The 26,141-nt window shown below is 39.5% G+C and overlaps 2 protein-coding genes across 7 annotated transcripts; one reads left to right on the top strand and one right to left on the bottom strand.

The window, feature by feature from the left end:
- Nucleotides 1-958: 958 nt before the first annotated feature.
- Nucleotides 959-8,480, bottom strand: PSMG2 (proteasome assembly chaperone 2). Of its 4 annotated transcripts, none has more exons than XM_087757162.1 (8): nt 8,318-8,456; nt 7,368-7,511; nt 6,482-6,653; nt 5,618-5,676; nt 4,531-4,649; nt 3,036-3,209; nt 1,720-1,840; nt 959-1,290 (listed from the first exon to the last, which is right to left on the bottom strand). In XM_087757162.1, exons 3-8 carry the CDS (start codon nt 6,588-6,590, stop codon nt 1,198-1,200), a joined length of 675 nt encoding a protein of 224 aa, XP_087613288.1. In that variant the 5' UTR covers nt 6,591-6,653; nt 7,368-7,511; nt 8,318-8,456; the 3' UTR covers nt 959-1,197. The 4 variants fall into 4 exon arrangements, with proteins under 4 accessions (XP_087613288.1, XP_087613303.1, XP_087613295.1 ...); XM_087757177.1 differs by having other exon boundaries at nt 7,368-7,501; nt 8,318-8,440; XM_087757169.1 differs by having other exon boundaries at nt 7,368-7,562; nt 8,318-8,423.
- Nucleotides 8,481-8,538: 58 nt separating this feature from the next.
- Nucleotides 8,539-24,950, top strand: CEP76 (centrosomal protein 76). 3 transcript variants are annotated; one of them, XM_087757133.1, is made up of 12 exons: nt 8,539-8,659; nt 9,793-9,948; nt 10,289-10,370; nt 10,739-10,963; nt 12,036-12,221; nt 13,861-13,958; nt 14,635-14,763; nt 17,583-17,774; nt 19,692-19,858; nt 21,628-21,961; nt 23,139-23,356; nt 24,280-24,950. In XM_087757133.1, the coding sequence occupies exons 1-12, from the start codon at nt 8,597-8,599 to the stop codon at nt 24,341-24,343; spliced, it is 1,914 nt and encodes a 637-aa protein (XP_087613259.1). In that variant the 5' UTR covers nt 8,539-8,596; the 3' UTR covers nt 24,344-24,950. The 3 variants fall into 3 exon arrangements, with proteins under 3 accessions (XP_087613259.1, XP_087613255.1, XP_087613269.1); XM_087757129.1 differs by lacking the exon at nt 24,280-24,950 and adding an exon at nt 23,812-24,105; XM_087757143.1 differs by lacking the exon at nt 24,280-24,950 and having other exon boundaries at nt 23,194-23,328.
- Nucleotides 24,951-26,141: the final 1,191 nt, after the last annotated feature.

The raw sequence follows: 26,141 nt of genomic DNA, 5'->3' as shown, positions 1-26,141 counted from the left end.
GGTATTCACTATGATTCTCACCTCTCAAACTTTCAAAAACCCAAAAAGATGAACAATGTTGCATCCTTTGGGATGCAATATTCGCCGAGTAGTTCGACTGAACTGCTGCTCTTTACCAACAGGCACAAGTTTTCAAGCAAAGCCGACTACTGAATCTTATGCCTACACCTTTAACAGACCTCTTCAGGACTGCTGCTGTTCCTTTCCTCATCATTTGTCCTACTGGCACGACAGTACCACCAAAAAAAAAAAAAAATCTATTTAGCAGACTAAATATTTAAAAGTATAGCCTGTATAGATGTCATGTCTATTAGTTCATAAGCTATAACTTAGAAATTATAGATTTAAAATTACTTTTAAATACGCTGATGTGATCAGGCACTTCCAAAAGATCAAAATTGAACATGTAGCTTAATAACGCAACAAGTACCATTACAAACATCAAACACATGAATTATCACACAACCAGTGTCTCAGACAAAGCTTGTAAAATATAGATACCAGACTGCCTGCTAGCAGGGCAACGTTTTAATTCCTTCATATTTCAGAGCACTGTATTCATCCTCAAGTCAGTCTAAGAAGGCTCACCTACCTAGAAGGCTTCAGTTTTAGCACCTCTGCAGCCCTTGGAAGCAGAATGGAAATTATACAACAGAAGGCGACCAGAAGAGAGAGAGCGGGCTGCGCTATCGCTTGCAGTCTCCCCAGCTGAAGCTACAGAACCAGCACTGGGAAAAGGCAGAACTAGTCACTTCCGAGCTTTGCTTACATCACCAGGAAGGTTTTGAAAAAGAGCCAAGATCCACAGTTGACATGGAAAAGCGGGATTTTAGCTTCATAAGAAAATCTATGCCTGCACATCAATCTCACGTTCTCAGCTACATTAAGAAGGTGCACCATAAGCTTTCCCATAGCAATAACACTTAACCAAAGAAAAAGGTTTTTTAAAAAATATTTTATTAGAAAAAAATTCAAAGTTATTCAATAAACAACTGTACAAAACTTATTTCTTTGGTCAATTTGGAAACGTTACCTTAATTTCTTTAGCTACCCACATATGTGAAAGGAATTTTTCTTAAATAAAGAATTTATGTACACAACAAATTAAGCTGCTGTTGCTTGGCAATTACTATGTAATCACCTTCTCAGGGGATGTTTGAGACTGCACACATGACTTACAGAAGAATTCAAAATTGATCAGAAGAGCGCAGGTGGAAGACCGTTGCCAAAAAGTAAGCGCCAAGAACTTGGTATTTTCCATTGTGAAGAAGTATCTGTGGAATTGTTGCCCTGCAACAAAAACAGAATCATTCTTTACGTTTTAAATAATAATGATGTAATTCTCTCTCTGACACATGTATTAAAATAATGGGCAGCATTTCAAGTGTCAGTATCATCGGGGGTTGCTTTAGAGAAAAGTACTGGAAGATTGAACTTGATCAAACCTTTACGCAATTTTCCCCCACACCTGTCAAACAAAGGGACTGGGGTTTACGTTTGGTTTTTCAGGTGGGGAAATTCCCAGCGAGGTTTTAAGCAAAATAATCTTTAATTTGCCATATCCTTGATGACCAAGGGCCAAAACAAACCCAATCCACAGATTTTTTTAAATTTTCTATAATTCAGCCGAGTAACCTTTTCAATGCTCTGGAGCGAAGAAAAATGAAAATAACAGATACAAATTATGAAAGCAACAACTCCAGATGAAACATCACTTACGTCGCTTTTAATTAGCTGGAGCCATTCATTAAGATAGTTAACAAGAGCAAACGCATCAGGGATGTTGTCCCCTTCTGAGCAGAATTTCAGGAGAACTGCCATTTGGATTCCTTTTGAACAGCTGCAACAAAAATGAGCAGGTATTTGTATTTCTTTTCTAAATCCAGAACAATTATAGTTACGTATTAAGACCAACAACAATCTGCATGTAGCTTGTTAAAAAAACAAACAAAACCAAACAAAAAGTAAAAATGTGTGCACAGAGAGATTTTTTTTTCCCCTCTCCAGGCTTGGTTGCATTTTCACACTTCATGTTCTTTTTTTATTAGTCTTGAATTTATTCTTTGCTTTTTGAGGCGGGAATCCTAGGTCATGGAAGAGTTACTCCGGGCCTGTTTTATATACTTAGGTTGCATTTTTGTGCTGGTGGGGCATTTATACAGATCCTTTGATACAATCACTCCTTATCTTTCTGTGTATTTCAAGGCGCAGTTCTGCAGTTTGCATATCACTACTTTACTCACAATATTCCCATTTTTTCATTTAGATATTAAAATTGTTATTATATTTTTTGTTTCTAAAGTCCTGGGAGGTCTTTCTTTTGCATTTGTATATTGCTTCCATACTGAATTCAGTACAAAGGTAAGCGTGATATTAGTTACTCTCCTGCTGTTGGATGCAACAGTTCGGACAGGTGCCAAAAACAATAGCTAAAAAAATAAAAGTGAATTTTCCACCTGACACAAAACAAACACCTTTTGCAGAGCTAACACAGTTTTACCATAATGAGCGAGTATTACGACCCAAAATTTGAAGCTCAGACGTGCTTTTGGCACAACTTCTGATGCACACACCTTTTAACAAAAACCCCACACCTAATCGCTGGCCCTGAAATCTTAACTCATTCTTAGTGCTCAGAATTTTTTTTCTTTTTTTACAACTGATGATGGAACTATTTGCCACAGGAGACAGTGTTAAGTATCACAGGTACAGAAAAGTTACTGTTTACAAATTGTGGTTTGCATAAAATCAGATATCAGATTAATCACGATCTTAACTGTAAAGCTTTTATTATTTTTCTTTAGCCCATACACTTACAGTTTTATCATATTTTAACTTTATGGTGCAGAATTTCCTATTTTTTTTCCTCTTAATTATGAGCTTGATCTGGAAGAAGTTCTGTTCCTGTAAAACCCTTTTCTATGAAAAGAGAGACTTCTCTTTTCCTATAACATAGTGGTTTGAAAGATAACATTACCCATGTACTAAAAACAAGACTTCTGATATCTTTCTGTGCTTATCTTTAGGCAGCTCACCTCTCCGTAAACAATAGCTTTGTGATGCCACCTCCAGGAATATGTAGAACTTTTTCCGTATCATTTATTCCAGGGTAAGCTGCTACTTTTTCCATTTCTTTCCAGTTTAGCTCCTGCATAAGGCCTCCAACTGCTTTCTCAAGATCAGGTGTAAGTAGGTAGCGTAGTGGTGTCCTAGGAACAAATCAAGAATACATTCAGTCTGACAACAAAAGACACTACCAATGTTATTACTTGTGACAGAAAGAAGCTGCAAGCATTGAGGACCTCACACTTGCAATGAAGAATTGCACTGACATTTACTTCCTCCTCAAATTGAAGTTTAAAAGCAGACTGTGGCTTCAAAGCAGTACAAACTACTCAACTTTCTGCCACAAACAGAACTAAGGTACCCTCTTTTTAGAGGCTCAAATAACTGGCAAGTACCAGATACATAAGCACATAAACAGAAGAACTGCTTACAGTTCTTAAAATGATTTACAAATAAAATGCGCTTTTTCTTCCTTCAGATAGGAGGCAATTAAATTAAAGTTAGTTACAGTAAACTTGGACTTCACTGTGATATAGTATTTTTAATAAGCTCACACTACAAATACCTGCAGACTTCAGTCAAGTCTAAGTATTTTCTGAATGCGCTACCCTCACTCTTTAGTGACTCTGCTCTCAGAGAGTTACTCCGTGGTGCTGGGGGAGGAGGGGGTGTTAAACCACCACAACTTACAACTCAGACCTCATCAAATAACCATCAGTCCCTCTCATTTCATTCCACGTTAGCTGGCCATTCTGCAACTGTATGCAAACACCACTGGTAACTATATCTAGGACGTGCGTGCACCTGAACCTTCTTTAAGGCCCTACACATTTATACAGCCTGAGGATAACAATTGGTCTTTTGCAAAAATACTGATTTTGTTTGTTTGTTTTTGTTAAATCACTGATTATGATGTTCCCAATCCACCAGCAATGCTTGTTTTTTAAAGGGGTAATATCTAATAAAAATACACATAGTCTGAACCTTGCAGTTGCCTCCCAACAAACAAGAATTGATAACTTCCTATAAAAAAAGAATAACAACTTACTATATTAAGGAAAAATCTTCAAAATGCAGAATAACAAAGAAGAGATAAGAAACTAACCAATATTCTATTTAACTGTTAACCATCTAATCTGTGACCTGTATGCTAGCAGCTAATTGCTGACATTGCTTGCAGCCATAATTAAGAAGTTAAAACTGAGGCTCTGTTGCTGGCAGTGCAGGCCAAGTGCAATTTACTTACAGCTTATTATTTGCTCAGCACTTTCGACAGTAGTAACTAACAATGTTCAGAGACTAATCCTGTATAACATAATGCTTACTATACTATTAAAACATTTTATGACCTATGTACACAGCAAAGCAAAAGAATCCTACAAAAAGTACTCAGCAGAGGGATATATGTCAGTTTGTCAAAAAGAACAGAAACATTAATTAGGTCTTTTAATGACGCAAACATACCCAAGAAGTTGCTCATCATCACGCTGGTATGCATGGCTGCTAGACAGAAGAACGACTCTGGCACACTTGCTGCTTTTCACCCAAGAAAGCAGTGTTTGACAGAATGGCCTGTACTTGTTCTTTATGCAAAGACAGAGGAAAAAAAAAGTGAAAAATATATTGCGTCCTTAAAAAAAAAGCCAAAACCCACCAATACTAGGTGTTACATAGAACGTTTACCAGTGATGCACATTTTTCTTCATATCCATTTAGTCTTCAGCTTCAGATATATTTTTAAAAAACAGAGGACTGCTCTGGTTGTTTACTTAATCAAAACTACACGTATAATGCTAAAAATTATCATTAAGACCATGTTAACAACAGTAGTACCACCTGCTTTGTGTGCCATGAATACCAATAGAAAAAGCTTTAGAATAAGATGGGATGATAGGATCACACAGTATTTTTCCACACTTTGAACTGCTAAAAACTGCAGCACAAATTTTTTTCTGGTGTGGTATTCTGCTTATTTTAAATTACAGCCACTGTCCAGTTAATGAATAACTCTAAATTCTTCATTTTTTTACATAATGAATGCACTTGAAATGAATGTAGAACACTATGAAATAATTAAATTGGAGTGACATCAAAAATTAAGCTATTACAATAAAAGACAAACACACAAAGACGGTAAGTGTAAAGAAAAAAAAAGAAACGGACAAAACATTTTGTGTTTTCAAGGCCGTTAATAACTAAGGACATATTTACACTAAAATGACCAACATAGGTGGGTTGTTCTGAGGCTTTGAAAAACAAAACAAAACCTCAACCCTCAATGAATGCAGCAGTCAGTTTTTGTTAGCTAAAATTGTATCAACTGCAGAACATGTTATAGCACAAGGCAGAAAAATATTTTGCTCTTTTACAGTCTGTTTTTTGTTTTGTTTTGGTTTTTTTTTTTTGTTGACACAAAATATTTTATAACATGGCATAGTTCTTCCAGTTTTGCTTATTTAGTTTTAAAATTTACCCAGGCCACTTAAATTATTTGCCAGCAGAACTATTCAAACTGAATAGTGAAGTAAAAACAATCAATGAACATACATACCTTTATAAAAGGTGATCTGATCTGCAGAGCTACAAGTTTCTTTGAAGGTAACGAATACACTACAAGAAGAAATAATTAAGTTTTGTAAGAGGAAAGCAAGAAAGAGATCTGGGTTTAGAAGTATCCAGATTTATCCAATTTACAAACCTCAGGATAGTAAACCTTTCAGCTATCAGTTCACACGGGAAAGCCTGGCAATATCCAGAGTGTTAAAAATATGCATTTTTGTGCAATGGACTTAATTTCACTTGTCATAAATTCAAAGGATTGAATGAAGAAAAACATATGAAGATCTGCCTCCTGTAACGATTCAGATAATCTCTTCATGCACCTTTGCAAAGATTGACAGATTATTCTGAGATTTCCATGATTTAAGAGGGGAAAAAAAAAAAAAAAGATGAAATGTAATGACCAATATAGGGAAAGAAACAAAGAATTTGAAGGAGGAAGAGGGAGAAACACCACATAAGGAAAAAGGCAAACATAGGTGGGAAGGAAGAAGAGAGGATAAATACCCTTCTACACCATAAATTCAACTTGCATTCCAGCAGTTTACTGTAAGTATGTGCACACTTCACATTGCTTTGGATTAAAACTGCAGAGTTTTGGCTGTACTGTAATATAGTTGAAATTCAACATTTCTTATTCATTCCATATATCAAATTGGTTTTCCAAAACAAAAACAGTAACGGTTTCCTCTGTGAAGTGTAAATACAGGCTTACCTGTAAGTTACTTAAGTTGTTATTACTGACCTTAGTTTAAACATTGTTCACATAAGCAAAATGTAACAACAACAACAAAAGTTAATGTAACATACTTGCACCTTATGCAGCTTGCAAATATCTTCAGCATTCAATACCCACCTTCAGCATTTATACTCAGCTCCATCGAGTTTTCTTCTGCTGTTGCATATGGATTATTTCCAACCATTGGCACCAGGCAATCAGTGTAGAAGTAACCAACTTTAGTCATGTCGAGTGTGGAAATCACTAGATCTGTTGCCAGTTGACCAACATTTCCCACTGACACTGCTGGCTGAAGTAACAGAAGTAACTGATTTACAGTGTCTTTTATGGACAATACAATATGCTCTTCAAATAGTGAAAGTTTAAATAACTTCAGTTCTGGTCAAACATGATTTCTAAAAGCGGCTACTCATTCTCTGACAAAGGTGACTATTTCTTAATCTTAACAGATTACTGATGCAGACATTGATCCCTGTCCCACAAGAACATCCTGGCCACTTCTGTGAATAATCCTGTCTCATTGTAAACTTAAACAAAGGCTTTGAAACTTGTCTCCTCCCTCTCTTTTTTTGGATACAGAGTAGATAAAAGTCACTCAAACTAATGTCGAGATTGGCAGGCCTCAAGCGACACCTAATGGTAATGTTGATATTACATTTTAAAACTATAAATCTCAGCTTGACTCGTGTACAAGAGCAAATTGTTTTTCATCTTTTAAGGATGGAAATGCCAAGGGTCATCTTGGATTAATTTCATAGGAATTGCCGTGGGTTATCACCAATCGGGGCAGACACTGGCCTAATCTGATGGCACAGAAAGAGAAATTCAAGAGTTTGCCTTCCAGTATCAGTTTCTGTAGAAGGACACAATGGTAAAATTTTCGGTTGGTTGCCTTTAATTTATAAGCAAGTCCGTATCTACGAATTGCTGCTGCCAACAATTGTGGAAACACGGAATTTGATGCTGATAAGCCCACGGTGAAAGAGGACTCAAGGGCACTTACAGACTGTCATTACAAACCGGCTGGTATTCAATAGCCTGTTACTGCCAGCGAAAGAAAACAGCAGTGATCTGCTTCCTGCAGCTAGTCAGCTGATCCGCAATGACTTCCCGCGCAGCCTGCAGAGTCATCCCAGGCTGTGCAGCCCTCGATGAAAGGGGATAAGGTTACCTTTCAGTAATGCAGCAAAGGGAGTCACTAGTAGGAAAAAATAATGGTTTGCTACTTCGCAGCCTGCACTGGAACTCTTACCCCGCAATAACCAATGGAGCCTCAGGTAGGTTATCTGAAATCGATTTCATGCCATGTATGAGGATGATTAAAACACTTCCTAAACCAATCCTAATCTGAGTTTAAATATAGCACAAATGAAGAATTTTCCATTAAAAACATGCATATATCGCATCGAAAGGAAAAAAAAATAACCTTTTATTCCCGTGCCAACCCACAGATACTGCAAATTTTGTAAGACGACATACGGCATCGTAATCTTAGAGTGCAAGCATATAGCTATAGCTCAGCACACAACGCTTAGCTTGACAAGAGCAGAAGGGGGGGGGGCCGAGGAGGGAGAAACTGACGGAAACGGAAGAGACCGCCTTAAGCTCTGCTGGAAACGGCTCTGGGAAGGACCCCTGCAAATCCCCCTCTTTTACTCGGCAAAACACCCGCTACGCAGCCGGGCACAGCAACCGCCTGCCCAGCGCCTCTCCGCTTTCCCGCCGTCGAGCACCCAGGGACGACCCCCGGGCAGGGGAGAGAGAAACCAAAGCGCCCCGGCCCTCCTGCCCCACAGGCGAGCCAGGGAGACAAGCCCCTGCCCTAACCCCCCAGAAGGGAGAGAAGCCCTCAGCGCCCAGGCCCCCGAGAGGCGGCGGGCCCGGGGGCGCCCCGTTGGGTCAGCGCCCCCTCAAGCCCACCAAGGGCAGGGTGGAAGCAGAAGCACGACTTACCATCAGCAGAGTGAAGCCTTTAAAGTCGGAGCTGGCGGAGCCGCCGCCGCCACGGTCGCAAGGAACAAACATGCCGGCCGGGGACGAAGGCAGCAACGAGCGCCGCGCCGCCCTCCTCCGCGGGACGGCGACTGACGGCGGTAACGGCCCGCCCCGCCCGGCGCCCGCGAGGAGGCGGGGCAGCGGCCTCGCGCCCGTCGGGAAGGCGGTTGGGGGCGGGGCCTCGCCCGCGGGCGGGAAGCGTGGCGGCTCCTCTCCGGCTCCGGCGCCGCCGCCGCCATGTCGCTGCCGCCGGAGAAAGCCTCCGAGCTGAAGCAGATCATCCACCAGCAGCTGGTCAAGGTAGGGACGTCTCCGCGGTAGAGCGGCGGAGCGACTTCTCCTGCCACGGGAAGCCCCGGGGGGCGGGGGGGCTGGCCGGGCTGTGCTGCTTCCCGTGTTGGCGATACGGACCCCGGCCCGTGGTGACAGCAGCGCCCGCTGCGGTGGTGGCAGGGCGCCGCTCCCTCGCCCTGCTTTGTTTGTACTACTTCAGAAGGTTTCCAGGCGCCGTTTTGCCTTACTGGCCCTGGCGGCCCCGTCCAGGAGGGCCAGCGGCGGTTGCGCTCTCGTCTCATCGCTGCCTCGGCTTGCGGCCTTTTCCTCGCCGCCTGCTACCGCCTCCGCTCCTCGCCCTCGTCTCCTCTGTCCTGGGCTACGGAGAGATGGACCTGAGGGAGCGCTCCCCCCGTGGCTCCTGTCTCGCCGTTCAGGGCAGGGAGAGGACAGCAGCGGGGTCGGCACCCTGAGACTGACGGGGGTTTTTTTCTTTCTTTTTTTTTTTTTTTTTTTTTTTGTTTGCCGCTTTTTTCAGCGAGGTTCTTGGGCTGGGTCTTGGACTGACGAGGAAATAAATACGAGTGCTTTAACTCATGTATCGCGAAGTATTTCAGGTCCCAGTGGCTGTGGCCTTAACGTCCTTCCTGTGTGACAAACAGCTTTACAAATCCATGCAGTTTCGCAGCTGAGATGAAGGACACAAATTCTCTGACTTCCCTTTGAGCATAGGGGAAGCTTGCAATGGAGATTTCCTACTTTTGTGCCTTACCTACAAGTGTATAAAGGTGTACTTTTTCCCTTAAAAATGAGAAACTCTTATCCTAAAAGAATTTTGAGAGAGACAAGAAATTAAAACAGTGACCATTTTATAATTGATGGATTTGCAGACCTTTTTGTAAGGAGGGAAGTTCAAGGCAGTGGATGCTGTCAAGAGCAGTGAAAATGCTCAGGTTTGGTGTGCTCATGATTTTTTAACTGGTAGAGCTGCTTTGGTAAGATAGTGACTCGTTTGATTAGTTCTGAAAGGATCATTATTTCGGTGTGGTTACTTCTGTGTTCCTAGGAGAATACCTTTAGTCTTATAGAGCGACTGTTTAGTCATAGCTGCTACCATTTAAAGAGCTTGTATTTGTAGCATATCGTGAATTTTCTTTCAGATGGATGTCCATGGCAGGATAAGAGAAGTCCTTGCTGAGACTATACGTGAAGAGTTAGCACCTGAGCATCAGCAGTTATCCACCGAAGATCTGATAAAAGCCTTAAGACAACGAGGAATCATTGATGATGTTATGAAGGAACTTAAATTTGTAACTGTAAGTAGCTTTTGAAGAGTGAAAATATTTTTGCTTATTCCTGTTACTGACTTGGTGTTTTGACAGAGCGAAAACTCACTGCTTCTAAAGGTTTGTAATGGCTTTACTGATTTGTGACATCTTAGGAGCAGAACAGCTTAATGTATACGCTAAAATTGGTTTAATGATAACACTATATTGAAAGTATTTCTTCAGTTTTGTTACATCTCAAGTACTAGAAGGGAGCATACCTGAGGAATGGCATTCAGCTGAAATGGAGGATTCTTTAATTTTTAGAAGACGGTGGTAAGAGCACTGTTGCATCCCTTGATGACTTAAAAAGTCTTAATTGTAATTCCAGGATGTGAATGAAAAGGAGAGGACTTCAGCTCCAAAACCATCAACACATTTTGTTGACAGAGAACCACCAGCTTTGAAAAAAAGTATGTTGCTTGTTTATTTTAATATTTGGATCATAGTTTTGAGAGGAATTTAAAGTCTATGATTTTTGAATTCTGAATTAGTAATCCAGTATGAGCTGGCATAAAGGTGGATGTTTTTCCTGCTTGTCTACAGGAAGTAAATTCATGTAAGCAGCAGGAATTAGTGTTGCATAAAATGTGACTTTAAAAAAACCCTTAATTTATTTTATATTAAGATAACTTCCATACATTTTAAAATCACTTTCTCGTAAGCATGTGTTTCAAAAAAGTGTCTTTTTTTTTTCTAGTCTCCTGTTACTTAACTGATATTTAACATGCTTCCTAAGATCTGTTTGTAGTCTCTTCATTTTTATTGCTACGCTTTACAGCTAACATTGACCCAACACGGAGGTATCTTTACCTTCAGGTTTTGGGTGGAAGAGCTTTTCTGGAACATCTTCAGGAACCGGAGCCTCTGCCTGGCCAAATCTGTTCTACCTTCACTCTGTGTCTACATTTTCGAAATCAGCGCTTCCGTTCTAAACCTGTCCCCTGTGCCTGTGAGCCAGATTTTCATGATGGTTTTTTACTTGAAGTACACAAGGATAGCCTAGGTAAGGAATATTGTGGGTTTAAAGCTGATGCTGTTGGGTTTTTTTCTGACTTCATAGTTATTGTGAAATGTGTTTGATATTATTCAGTGCCTTTCTTTCCTATTTTTTATCATGTTTTCCTAAGGAAATTGATGACTGTGTTAGGTTATGCCACTTGTAGATTTTTCTCTACTCTTGCCTCTTCTTTTCCTTCTTTTCCGCTCTAAAATAACTTTTGAATTTGACCAACTTTATCCATAACTGACAGTGAGATGATAGTCTCAGAGATGGTAAGAGACACTAAGGTGGCTGTGATTTTCATGAACTCTGTGCTGACAAGAAGGGAAACACAAATTTGTTGTCATATGGAAGGAAAAACTTCAGCGTGAGTTCAGTTTGCCTACCAGTTGGCAAACACCTGCAGAAGAGTCAGTCATCCGCAGCCTGTTCTTCTGTTGGTAGCCAGGGAACATGGTAGGAGCTGAGTATGTTATGAAAAGACTTCTGGATATTGGCTGAGTCCTGTAGAAATCCAGGGTAGCTTATGGAGTATCAGGGAACAGAGGAAAAGCCAGAGTTATTGCAGTTGGACTTGGGGAAGGGAGTGAATATACCACAAATTCAAAGAAAACCAGACTTTGTTAATTCTGCTGCTCATGGAGCAGTTTATATCATAGGGTCAAGCTTAACTACAGAGAAAGTTGTTTCCTAAATACTGGTGTGTAGTAAGTTGACCTGACCCATTCCAACTTATTAAAAGACTTTTTCAATTGCTTTTAATTAATGGTGCTTTAATATTCTTTATTTTCTTAAATGCTAATTCCATTTTAATTTTTATGCAGTTGAACCAGTTACATTGGGGTACTCAACAACAGGAATCTTTTTATTTCCTCTGTAAATTAACTGTAATCTTTCTGTAGCTCTGTCCTAAGCTGAGTTTGATTTTTAAGATGGGATCATTGCTTACACTTCTGGATGCGAGATTTTTCTTAAAATGCAATGTGTGCAGTGAATGTAAATGCATACTTCTTTTAATTTTGAGGAGGACTTGGGATGATAATATGCTTGCTATATCTTGTTTTAATAATGGCAGGTGATGGAAGTAAAATGGTGGATGCAACCACTATGTTATCTATATGTGATCCAGTGCACATGGTTCTGATCAAAACAGACACATTTGGTGAGACAACACTAGTAGCATCCTATTTCTTGGAGTGGCGATCTGTCTTGGCTGCAGAGAATGGCATAACAAATGTTGCTGTTGAACTCCTGGGTGTAGGTAAGGATAAATAATAAGACTGTAATGATGACTTAAAATATGGGGTACTGAGCTTGCTTATAAGCTTAAAGCAGTATTTGTGATGTAATTTAATTTTAGTTTAACTCATAAATTACTATAAGGTATCCTTAGAAAATGTGTAGAAGACTAATGGTCAGATTTTTCTGTTGCCCATATTGAAAACGTATATTCCAGATCCTGTGCAATAATAGTCCCCATTTCTGGGAACTCTCACTACTGATTTTCTGCAAAATCTGGATAAGTTATCAAAAACAAACCAAACAAAAATCAACCAATTAATCTCCAGGAATATGTCAGACCGGTGCACTGAAGAGTAAAATCTAGCTTGTGTCCCTTTCATAGCAAACTAGCAACTGCTACAGAAAGTGCTATCTGCTGCGCTGCCATTTATTCCAGTAGCTGGAAGTGTGTTTTCTGACAGAAGGGCTGAACAGCTTTGTTTAGGTGTTTAGCAGTTAGTATACACGTGTATTTTTGTGTACTCCCCTTTTTAGGAGTTCCAGCCTAAGTTTTTAGGATATTATGATTTAGTGGATAAAGATTAGATCTAGGACTCCGTCTGTTGTGACTTTATACGCTAGCTGTCCCTGCTTTTTTTTTTTTTGGGGGGTTGATTTGGTGCAGTGTTTTATCCAGTGAACGCAAATCTAGTTAAGCTTGTTTGCTAATACGTTTATTAGCTTCATTTCTTTCTGAAAATGCTGACGATTGCCAAAGCTTTAGTAAGCAATATGGGTTTGGATAGTCTCTCAAATGGAAAGCTTTTTATTTATAATGACTTGGAAATGCATAACAAATAAGTTGAGTGTAATACTCAAATGGGTGATGGGAGAAGTTAAATCGAATTATCATTAGCTTTTTTCCAAGTAATAAAGTATCGGTCCAGTAAATCCAGTGCTTTTTCTCCTCTTCTGAAGTCTTGTCATTGTACAAAATGCATCAAGAACATCAAATGTGCTGCCAGCTCAGATAACCAGACAAACTACTATGTGAGGCTTCTGTTGGTTGTATTGCTTATAGTCCCATCTCTCCATTGTCTTGTAGCGCTTCTTGTTCTTTATGCAATTCTAAATTTTCAGCATTATGCAGCAGTGTTAGGTTTGTGGGGTTTTGTGGTTTGTTTGTTTGTTGTTTTTTTTTTTAAAGTTGGTTACTCTATTTGTATGGTACTCTGGGCCTGTCATAATAAACGGTATCTTGGAGAAGATGAACTTCACTTATTTCCAACTACTTACATTTGAGCTACCTGTGTAGTCAGTAGGAATAGGCACTTTTACAGTGTGTGACTCTCCTACTCTGTTTTAAATGCCTATTCTAGACATTTCTAGAATGCCATCATCTCATACGTCCCAGTACTGTCTGCAAAGAGGGCCTTGGATAATTATCACGGATCTAATGTCTGCTTTTTTGGCCAGATGATGCTTTCTTACAGCCTCATTTGAGTTTGAAATTTAAATAAAGATGCTTATTTTGCAGGTATTTAAAGAAGTTTAGGGAATTTTTTTTTTTGTGCTTATATAGCTAAAATATTTATTTTAATTATTTGCTCCTGTCTGGCTGAAATGTCCTAAGTAAAATAAATTTGAGAGAACTGATGAAAATTTATTTTGGTTCAAAGGCACAGAATCAAAGGTTTCTGTTGGCGTTTTAAACATCAGACTGGAAATGTATCCACAGCTTAATAAGACGCTGTCTCCAGAAATAACTAATACTCAAGTAAGTAATTTCAGGGAGGGCTGACTTATTCTTTTATTGTGAGGGGGGAAGCTCAGTATAGAATTACTTACGTAGATGTTGAGGGCTGTGGGTTTTTGAATGTTTGATACTTTTTTTTCTCCATTACATTTAAATATAATTACCTTTTTTTAAACTACTTTGTTTATACTGAACATTACTTAATCTGAAATATTACTTTAGTAGTTTTTCTACTTACTTGTATCAAAACTTTAAGAAGAAAAATAAGAAAGATGCAATATACCTAATTTTCTTCAGGTAGTATATGTTTTCTTGCTCTCTCTTCTGTTTGAAATAATAATTTCAAGTCAGCTATTCGACCTGGAATGCCAGTAAATGTTGGCCTGAAGGTGCATGCAGACACTCTTCTGCACATCAATAGCCGAGCAATCCTTCTGTACAGAAATGCATCACTTAAGATGAACACTACTTCAGTCAAGCTTGATATATGAGCCTCCAAACAAGAAATGTAACTTGACGTTTTTGTTCATTGGATTTTCATTTAAAAATACTATTCTTCAGCATTTGCGTGGCACACTTTAAACATTAAGCTTTATTTTACGTAGGCCCGATTTGGTGTTAATGTGCTTATTGATTATGGGTTTTTCCTGTTTGGAATTAATATGTGTGTGATTGGTTATGTTTTTCTCACCTGCAGTTTGCTTTGGAGCGTCAGAAAACAGCAGAAAAAGAACGATTATTTCTTGTATATGCTAAACAGTGGTGGAGAGAGTACCTACAGATAAGGCCTACACACAACGTAAGGCTAGTAAAGATTTTTGCACAGGTTTGTAAATTTTACAAATAGACCAATCCTTTCTTTAAGTTATCTTTTTATTTGTAGGTATATTTTGAAGTTTATGTGTATATAGAATCTGTATAGGTTTATGACATTGTTACATTTAGGCCAGGGCTACATGCAGTGTATCATGCAAAGAATGAAATTTGTAAGGGTTGAACGTCTATATCTGTATTGAAGCTCAACAGCATGATGCAGAAAGAAGGGTTGCTCCCATCACTTCTAATGCACGAGGTGATAAAAAAGCCTGTTTAGCCTTTTCCTTGAATACTCACAAATGGCAAAGAATTAAGTGATCTGTGCAAACTATTTCAAACAAGTTTTATACCAGATAAAACAGTTACAAAAAATGGACTTACTTAGATCTATTAGAACAGATCCACACAGTATTTGAGCTCTGCGTTGTCTGTAAAGCAATCTGTCTGGGTAATGTCGCACGCTAGCTGCAGACATAATTATTGTAGGCTAATAAATTACTATGCATCAGTTGTTCCTTGGTAACTGTTCCTCAGTAAAAGGAATGGTATGATTCTTTGAATTTTTAGTGCCATGAATATATTTTACATGGTAGCAATTTTCCTAGCACAGATAATGAGCAGTAGCTTATTATCGCAAAGTAACCTCCTGAAGCAGTCCCTACCTACTTTTTCTTTTCAGTAAAGTAACAGCTTCCATTCTGGCTGTAGTGTGAGTGTTCAGTAGTGATGTGGACTTCCATGTAAGGGTGTAGTGGTTGATCCCAGCCAGCAGCTGAGCCCCGTCCCAGTCACTTTCTCACTTCACTCCAGCGGAATGGAGGAGAGAATGGGACGGGCAAAAGTAAGGAAAAACTTATGGGTCGAGATGAAGGCAGTTTGACACGTGAAGGAAAGAAGGAAGAGGGCCGAAAAAAGTGATACAAAGACAATCACTCTCCACCTCCCACCAGCAGGCTGATGCCCAGCAAGTCTCCAGGCAGGGGCTAGTTTAGAAAAAGTCCATGCCCACCAGTTTTACTGCTGAACGTAATGCTATATGGCATGGAATATCCCTTTGGTGAGTTCAGGTCAGCTGTCCTGGCTGTGTCCCCGCCCAGCCTCCTGTCCACCCTGAACTTACTCCCTCTCAGGGCAGAATGAGAAACAGAGGTGGCCTTGATGCTGTGCAGGCACTGCTCAGCAATAGCTAAAGCATGGGTGTGTTATCAACACTGTTTTGATCACAGATCTAAAACAAAGCACTATATGGGCTGCTATGAAGAAAATTATCTCCATCCCAGCCAGACCCAATACAAAGGCTTAAGGTTTTCAGGGCAGGGTTTATACAGAAGCAAAATACATAATTAAACAGGGAATTCTAGAACTGGGAGTTTGGTTGGGGACATGAGGTAAAAATGGGACTTGTACTATTTTGAGAATAAAGCAATGTGTGAATTAATGCTATTCCACTTTCTGCACCCACAAAGCTACAGTAGGGCTGGAGGGAAGGGTTTGTGGATAGGATTAGAGGACTAAGTTCTTTGTTACAGAACAGTATAGAAACTGGCAGCCCTCAGAACACTATAGGAACTAGGCACCCTGCTAGTTCAGTACCTACAGAGAGCTTGAGTCTCTCTGCTGGCCAAATAGACCTTTACTGCAAATGCTAGTAAAACTGCCCTTAATGGCATTTCTCATTTCTGGGAACAGAAGTGAGATTGTCAGAATTGTTTGATAATTTAGTTATCAGTCAGTTTCGTAGGCGTAATGCAGAAGCATGCATTACATATAAAAATATATATATTAAATAAATAATGAATCTTTCTTGTGATTTTTTTTTTTTGCTTGCTTTCTAGCTGTGAAATAATTTCCAACAGGATTCCAGTCAGCTTCAAATAAATGGTGCTTTTCTCTACACCAACTTGCTGGAAAAGCATGACAAAACCTTAATGGGGGCAATATGTGACTACAGTAAAAAATATGAGACCATGGTTTTCTGAAGCTGCAGACATTTAAAAGGCTTTGATCCCTTTTTAAATATACAAACATAAAAGTACTAGTTTAGCCCAGTGAGGAAGAGCTTTATACTGCTTGAAATAGTTTTAATAGTTGATAATCATATTATTTCCCTGCAGCACGTAATAAAATAGACCTTTTTCCAGTCATCTTATTTTTTCATTTTTCCAAGAAACTAGAAATTCTTAGTATTACTACTCTCATAAGTTTTATATATCTGGGGACATCATTGTGAGTAAATTTTATTGGGTTTTGGTGTTATGACAAGAGGTAACGAGTATTCAAATTCAGAAGCAAATAGACACCTTTTAAACTTTAAAGTCGGCTGCTGAGTGCTTGATGCTTTGGGGGGGATGTTTTGGGGGTTCGTTAGGAGTTTTGGTGGGTGTGTGGTTTTTGGGGTTTTTTGTTTGTTTGATTTGGGATTTTTTTTGGTTGGATGTAGGGTGTTTGGCGGCTGGTGGGTTTTTTTGTTTGTTTGGGGTTTTTTGTTTGATGATGATATGGAAATTGACAGTGGATGGAGCATGAATAGTTCCTCACCCATTTAAGGAAATTAAGTTCAACCTGTACTGCTCCAGGTGTTTGAACTTTTAGTCTAGAATGTCCTACTGGTGACAGAGCTAGAGGAAAAATCTAACTGTAAAGTCCCTCTAAACGAATTGCCTTAATGGTCTTATGTCTTAAATTCTAGAAGGATTTTTGTGTCTTAATATTTTTTCAGTGATATTTATTGCAGGGAGAATAAGTCCCGTAGCAAAAAAGACAGTTTAAGCTAAGATGAATGTTTCGTAACGTTCACATGACTGGCAAATAAACGTTTTATATGTTCAGGATGAAAATGGAGTAAACCGTCCGGTATGTTCATATATCAGACCACTTCGAGCAGGCCGGTTACTAGACACTCCTAGACAAGCAGCACGATTTGTCAGTGTCCTGGGTTATGAAAGAGCTCCTGTCATCGGAGGAGGTGGTGGCAAGCAAGAACAGTGGTGCACCCTTCTTGCTTTTTTATGTAGAAACAAGGTATGTGAAAATGGTCTTTGTGTGACCCAATAGAGTTGGTATCATATTCTAACTGAAGTCAGTAATTTAAAACAGGCTGCAAATACATGGATTAAATAAAATTTGGAGAATTCTGTTACAATAACTTAAGACCTTTACAAAGAGAAATAGGTGTTAAATGGTAGACAAGAAGGCTTTGGAGCAGACTTTCTTTACTGCTATTGTTGGGGTCCATTTGTCAATACATCTGTTTGACAACGGGCTTGCTTTTCTTCATTTGCTTTTCTAAGATCCCGTATAATTATTCAATGAACCCCTGCTAGTGTGCAGGCCACTAATTTAAATTCTGGACTAATCCAGAAAGAGCTGGAAAAGTCTCTTTTGAAAAACTGTTTTTTTTTTCGATGGGCTAAAATATACTGACAGTCTTTGCATTCATTTTTTGCAAGATAGGCATTTTCACTAGAAGTTTCAGCCTAGTCCTTAGTGATCTGACACTTGTATCACATGACTATAATAAATGAAACAAATTGTAACTCGTTCTGGATTGTAGCTCTTCTGTTGTATGAATAAAAGTAATAGTGATCCCTTTTAATGCCTCTTTGCGGTGGTCGATGCTTTTCATTGCCACTGAGATACTTCTGCTTTCAAAAGCAATCTCACTGATGTGTTTATGTTAGAGAGATCTGTTCTTGGCAGCAGGAGCTGTATCCCAATTTTTAGACCTGTCTCAAAGACCACACAGAACGGACGTTAGCTGTCGTCTCTGAATATCACATCATGAATAGGTACCATATAACGGCATCACTGGCTCAGACAGAGGTGGTGATTACAACTTTGAGTTTGAGGGCCGTTGTGTTTGGAGGCACAGAGAAAGGGTTTCCTCCAAGGCAGAAGTGGAAAACTGTATGGAAAATAGCTGAATTTAGCCCCTGAGACACCAGCTGGGCCATTATTAAGTTTCTTGTGGAAAGTGGTGTGGCATTATTAAATGAACACAGGTTCACCAGAAAGTTGTTTAAACCTACTTTTCTGGATATTTCCCATGTACATTATGGTAGGGGATGATTGTGTTATCTGTGTAATGAACAGATACATCCAAGAACACTGAATTTTACATTTTCAACATTCTGAATAGTATTTGACTTAAGAGCAGTATTGTTTTACTTCTGAGTGCTGTGCTTTGTATTATGAAGGCTTCATTGCATGAGGAATTTTTTTTCTCACTTTACAGCTAACATTTGTAAAGAACTTAACATAAAAAGATTATTACACATCACATTCAGAAATGGATTTATGTGAATTACCAACAGTAGCAATAAATTTATGAAGGAAACTCTTTTTTTTCCTGGTTGAAGGGAAATGCAGCTACACATGACGTTCAGTTGTCGCACAGTTAGATCTGTGGGGGTGTTTGTTCTACCTTTTCTGATTTCTGAACTTTGACAACACGTTCAAGACAATAAAATTACAATAGAATTACATTTTATTAACTGATTAAATCTTCTAACTGTGTGAAAATACTGTGTAATTTCTAATATTACCTCAGGTATTTGCCTTACATAGATTTTGGCTTTTAATTAGGAATGTTAGTTTTGTCTTTACGGGTCAATAGGTTCTGGTTTTAGTTTACTTGAAGATATCTTTCTGGTTACAAGAAATGTTTTCCAGTGTTAATCATACAGTATATTTGAATAAAACATATAAATAGTCCATCATTAGAAGATACTACCACTTTAAAATTATTTTTTTCTGTTACAGAAAACTAAAACTTGTTAAGTTTAAACCTTAAAATCCTGACTTCCGATGTGTGCTTTAGGTAAACAGGAGGGAAACATGACTTGTTAAGTCATGATTAGAGAAATACCACTATTTTCTTTCGTTAAGATTTTATCCATGCCTGATACTCAAACCAGCTTACTAATCTTTACTGCCCAGGGTGACTGTGAAGATCATGCTAACCTTCTCTGCAGTCTTCTTCTTGGATTTGGATTGGAAGCCTTTGTGTGTGTTGGAACAAAAGCAAAAGGAGTCCCCCACACTTGGGTAATGACTTGTGGAACCGATGGAACAATTACTTTTTGGGAGAGCTTAACAGGACATAGGTGAGTAAAAGGAATATAAGAAAACTGAGCAATGTATATTGAGGTTTGGGTGGGCTATTTTTGTTGTTGCTTTTTTGGTTTTTGTCTTTACACCCTGTCATGTAACTCAAGTAATCAACGACAGAAGTCTTTGAATCTTTTTTTCTGTGTATTGCTGTTGTTTGGAAAATAACTGGTTCAGTGTAAGGTGAAATATTTCAACAGTGTGTAATATAGTTTTCGGTGGCTTTAATACAGTATAGCAACTGTTTCATGTCTTATGGCAGCTGATTGCCATTGATGCTATTGCTGCCATCATTGATAAAGAAGGAGATGAAATGTGACATGATTGTTTAGGAACTGTTGTGGTTTAACCCCAGCTGGCAACTACGCCCCACACGCTGCTCGCTCACTCTATCCCCGGTGGGATGGGGGAGAGAATTAGAAGGGTAAAAGTGGGAAAACTCGGGGGTTGAGATAAAGACAGTTTAATAGGGAAAGCAAAAGCTGAGCACACAAGCAAAGCAAAGCAAGGAATTCATTCCCTACTTCTCATCAGCAGGCAGATGTTCAGCCATCCCCAGGAAAGCAGGGCTCCATCACACGTAAGGGTTACTTGGGAAGACAAATGCCATCACTCTGAACATCCTCCCCCCTTCCTTCTTCTTCCCCCAGCTTTATACGCTGAGCGTGACATCATATGGTATGGAATGACCCTTTGGTCAGTTGGGGTCAGATGTCCCAGCTGTGCCCCCTCCCAACTTCTTGTGCACCCCCAGCCTCCTCGCTGGTGGGGTGGGGTGAGAAGCAGAAAAGGCCTTGACTCTGTGTAAGCACTGCTCAGCAGTAACGAAAACGTCCCCGTATTATCGACACTGTTTTCAGCACAAATCCAAACCATAGCCCCATACTAGCTGCTATGAAGAAAATTAACTCTATCCCAGCCAAAACCAGCACAGGATCCCGTATTTTTTTCCTTATTTCATCCGTGAAATCAAGTGTTACATTACTTTTTTCCCCCTGTAGAAAACTCTGCAAGTTCTCTGAGATTCTCTCTCACTTGAGCCGTTTTAGAAGGGCATATGTAGCTGTTCTGTATTCCAAAGCTTCTGGAACCTGTTTGTTAAAAATTCTTTCCCTTCTTCTTATTCTGTGTGTCCTGTTGCTCAAGTGTGTAGAATGGTACTCAGTCCCAATTTTTGTATAATAATAAAAATGCTCCAAACTTCAATGAAAAGAACTATCCCATTGTACTTCCTAGTGCTATCTGAAGCATTACTTTTGGAAACATAATTTTTGTAATATGTAACTTCAAGTTGCATTGGTGGAAGCACAGTGGGACTACGTATTTGAATATAAGACTTCTGGCTTTGTGAAAAGTGCTGATTAATAGCCAGTGTTGAAAATAAGCAATTCTGTTTTGCCACTGTGTATCCTATGATTAGCATTTGAAGATGCATTTCTCCAAATGTGATGAGTAGTGGGGAAACTATGGGTATGTTGTTATAATTGCAGAATTTAATTGCTGTTGAATATCTGCTTGATTAATCAGCTTATTTTTCTAGATTTAAAGAAAAAAGTGGTGTATTATGTCATTGTATGTTATGCCTCCAAAATGTGTATAATTACTTTTCTGTAAATAAATTAATGCCATTTTGGGACAAAAAATAAGTTAACAAACTTGGCTTATATTTTTAAAAGGAGAAATGGCTTGTATCTGTCCCATCTAAATATTTTTACCTTGCCTTGAAATAAGGTGTATTAATAAGAAATTGAATGTTTTTTACTAGGTACATCCACAGACCTATCAACCCTGATGACCCTCCACTAGTTGAACAACCCAAGCCACTGTATCCTTATCGCACGATAGGTTGTATCTTCAACCATCAAAAGTTCTTGGGAAATTGTCAGCCCTCTGACGCTGTGGAGGTCTGCGTGTTTGACCTGCATGATGAATCTAAATGGAAATCCATGAGTGGAGAAGCAATAAAATCTGTGTGTTTCCCTGGAACAACATCTTCAGTTCCCCCTTTTCCTCCTCTGTGTGCTTCCGCAATAGATGCTGCCGTAACAAGCAACGAGATAGAATTGCAGCTGAGAATACTGGTCTCTGAACACAGAAAGGTAATACTGTGTAAAGATTATCATTGATCTGTTGCGGTAATAAAGGTGCGTGTTTTTACTGTATACTTGTTTTGGATAGCCATTTGTTAGTTCACATACTCGTATCTTTGCAATGTGTTTTCCATCAGCTTTTGCAGAAATGCAGTATGTGAAAAGTGAAATAACTGAAAAATTTTTTGGAAAGACTGTACTGAGCTAGTTCAGATGTTATACTTACTACTTGTAGTGGTAATATTGTAGCCTCGTGTGTGGGCTCTTCCCTCCACCCTGCCTTTGCCTCTCATTCTAGGTCTGTGATCTCCAGCTTGCTGGCACCTGCTGACTACCTATGAGTGGTCTGCAAAAGCTAGGAAGATCAAATCTGGTTGTCGGTGGGCTTTGCCTATCCGTCACAAATGTCTTTGGTCCCTAGATAAAAGCAGGCTTTCAGCTTTTGTGATCTTACTCTGACTGCTTTACAAAATCGAGAAGTTAGTTTTGCTCTTTATTTATTTTTACAAGGCGTAATGTGCCAGAAATGATTTTTCCTGCGCTAGCTATGAAGGAGATGATATTTTAAATCCCTGTTAGCTTATGTCTGGTTTTAGTGTTTTTTTTTGGCTGTGTTTGTTTTTATCTCCCATGCAATGCTCAACCTTTGGGGTAGCAAGTAATTCTCAGAGTATGAATCTCATGCAATGTTGAATACACGCGTGGTAGATTTTTCTACTGCTTTGCACTTGTGGGATGGTAGGAGGAAGGTGCATGTACATGTGCATGTTTTGGGGAGCTCTTGTACGTTGTTTTTTTGGAAGTGGGTTACCATGAGAGACATTAGAAAAATGTGAGGTGAATCTTAGTTGATCTGTCCCATATTTTTGCTGTGCATTTATGCACTATCTTCTTACATTTCATGCAGAGATACTGTTGCTAAAACATCTAGTCCCCGCTCTGCTGGTCTTGTTTTAGTCTAGTAGTCTAACTTCATTTCTTGGTAAATGTTTGATATTTTGGTAGTGGTTTGATTCTTCTGGTTGATGTATCACTATACAAATCGTACTGCTTCGTGGATTCACTTCCATTAACTACAAATTAAAGATTTGTCATGGATTTATTTGAATCTATATGGTATACAAGCTTATTAATATCCTAATGTTTCTTCTGCACGGTTGTCATCATTCTGTGACTTGCCTCACAGGATCTTGGCCTTTCTACTGTTTGGGATGACCATCTATCCTATCTGTTGTCACCAGCATTAGCGGCCTATGAGCTCGAACGTACAACAGGCATTTCTGCAGGAAATGAAGAGTTTCAAGATGCTGTAAGAAGAGCGGTACCTGATGGTCACACATTTAAAGGGTTTCCTATCCATTTTGTATACAGAAATGCCAGGAGAGCATTTGCCACGTGTCTTCGGTAAGTTTAAATGTAAAGATATATATGTTAAAACCAAATAGTAATACTTAATTATGAATTGCAACTCTTTTTTGGATAATGACATTTAAAGAAAATGAATTTCCTTAAATTAGAACTGGAAGAAGAGTTGTGTAGTATATGTAATGGGTCATGGGGTACAGAGCTTTTACGTTACTTTGGTGAGTGCAGTGATGATAGACTTCTCATGGGTTAAATTAAAGAACGAGGAGTTAATTTATCTGCACTTGTTAAAAATGATCAGTGGTGGTCTTGTTTTCCTCCAAGGCAACAGCGTCTGGGCTGTAGAACAACATTATTATTTGTAATGACAGACTCATGACAGTCATTGTTATTTCAGCGTTAGTCACATTTGAAATAACTGCACATATGTAATCGAAAATTTTAATAATAGCTTAGTAATACCTGTTACTCTTGGTTTTCTTTTTGTCAAATAGGTCTCCTTTTTGTGAAGACATAATCTGTTGTAGGGGAGACCAAGTGCGACTTGCAGTTCGTGTACGAGTGTTTACATACCCTGAATCTGCATGCGCTGTTTGGATCATGTTTGCTTGTAAATACCGCTCTGTCCTTTGAAAAAACCAAAATCATTCAGTCCTTTTTAGATCTGCAAAATAATTTATGTGCGCATGAAATTATGTAATAAAAAACTAATACCGTATTTTTATATAATTATATATACTGATTTTGAATACCACAGTGTGTGTATTGAAGAGGATTGTGTACACAGTAACGATTGTATTTATATAGAGAATTTATTCTTATTTTTAATAAAAGTTACTTTTAATACTTGTAGGAATGTGGGTCAAGTTACTAAAATGTGTGCATAAAATACTAGCTTCTCTTCTGCAGTTCTGAATTGGTGTGAGAATTCATTTAGAAAAAAGTCTGTTTTACCTCTCCAGGGTAAGAGACTCTTTCACCTCTCCTCTCCACGGAGCGTCCCAGGTGTACTTTGTGAGGGACTGAGATCCAGGAATACTGAAGTTTAAGCATGTGTCTTTTCCACAACAAAATTTATTTCTGCCTCTCTTGGACCTAGCAATGGCTTCTACGTTCAGCTTTTAAGAACAATTCAGTCAGGTATACGTAATCTTGTTAATCTATGAATTTAATAATTTATGGGTTTGGGGTTTTTTTTTAATGTTTAAAATTAAGACTTGGATAGGTGAACATGTGAATAGCTGTGCTGGGTTAGATAAAGTGGTTTAACCTGGTGCCTTTTTCCTGACGTTAGCTTAGGAAGTTTCGGAGGTAGAAGTTGTAGCCAGGCCATTTTGCTTAACCATTTGTGATTTTATCTGACACTCGGATCCATACTTAATTATCCATCTGTGGTTTTGTTTGTCTTAAACCTGTGGATGATGATTTCACTGAGTGTCATTTAGTCTTCATTCTTTGAGAAATGGCAAGCAATTGGACTTACGGTACTTCTCCATACCATGCCTCTCACGTTTTTCAGCACATGGACTCCAGCCATCTCTTTTTGGGGCTGAAGATTTTGAAACTATTTGATTTCTTCTGTAGAAGCCATTCCATATCTTTGATTATTCATGTCCACCTCCTTTTGTTGTACTTGTAAGAAAGATCCAACTCTTTCTGCTGGTGCTGGAGCAAAAAAAAAACCAAAACAACTCATCCTAGAGAAGCTTGCAACACATACAGCAGGAGTGAACGCTGACATTTTGCATGTACGTTTAATCAGCAGTGTGGTAGTGTGACCCTGTTTTCGTCTTTTTTCCGGAAGTGTTAAATACTGCCTACTGCAGCGCTTGGGTTAATGTTAGTAGTGCATTATGTACTTACTGGCCCTGCTGCTAACAGATTTAAAATACTTTACAAATCTGTTTTTGTGTTAGCTTCCTTTTTATAGCCGAAAGATCAAAATGTAGTCATTGGCCCGTTACACGGCATGCAGGACCTTGGTCAAAGCTTCGGTGGTACAGTTATATCTAATGTAACGTGGAAGGCTGGATCATCATACTGTGTGGTGGGTAAATAGCTTCATTTAAATACTAGTTGTATCTTCTTTTACACACGTGTATGTCACTGCAAGAGGAGAACAGCACCCCTGTTCAGTGAGACACGAAGCAGGAGCGCAGTCGTCGGAGCGGGGCGTTGCTTGGCCTCCCCAGCGCGCGGTTCTCTGCGCGTACAGGAGGGGACACTGCGCAATGCCGCCTCGTCAGTTCTACGCTTCAGCCTTTCACATAAAGCAGGTGCTAAGGGGAAATTTTTTAATTTCCTTTTACATAGGCTAGGTGAAATTGTAGAATACCAAAGAAAAAAAAAACCAATATTTTTTGGTGTGAGTTTTAAGTTATTTAGTCTCTATACCAGGAAGCTGTTTGTTCTGCGTGCAGTGCTCAGTTACTTGTTGCGGGCTCTGCTTCAGGGGCAGGAGCCTCAGCCCCCAGCTCTCTGAGGCCTTTTCCCCTGCGGCCCGTTGCAGGCCGCGCTCCTCCAGCCGCTGTCCGCCCGCCTTTCGGCGCGGGGATGGAGCTGTGCCGGACGGGGGTGGCACTGCCCGCGCCGGCCCCGGGGCTGGTGTGGCTGCGGGGGTGCGGGAGGCTGTCACCCTGCTTTCCACCTGCAGTCGTTCGGTGCTGGGGGCGGGGGGTGTTACCAACACTGTGAGATAAGAACACCCCATCGTTACCGCGTCTCAGGCGGACGTGGAAGCCGCGCATCTCGAAGGCAGATGGAAGCCCCGCCCGCGGACACGGAGGTTGCCGCGGTGGCCGGGCCGGGCCGTGCCGTGCCGCGG

The sequence above is a fragment of the Nipponia nippon genome, unplaced genomic scaffold (assembly GCF_047370975.1).
Source record: "Nipponia nippon isolate SJK-2023a ecotype South Korea unplaced genomic scaffold, ASM4737097v1 scaffold_1, whole genome shotgun sequence".
NCBI classification, from domain to species: domain Eukaryota; kingdom Metazoa; phylum Chordata; class Aves; order Pelecaniformes; family Threskiornithidae; genus Nipponia; species Nipponia nippon.
The sequence above is the reverse complement of the archived record's forward strand: the minus strand, read 5'-3'. Positions and strand labels throughout refer to the sequence as shown.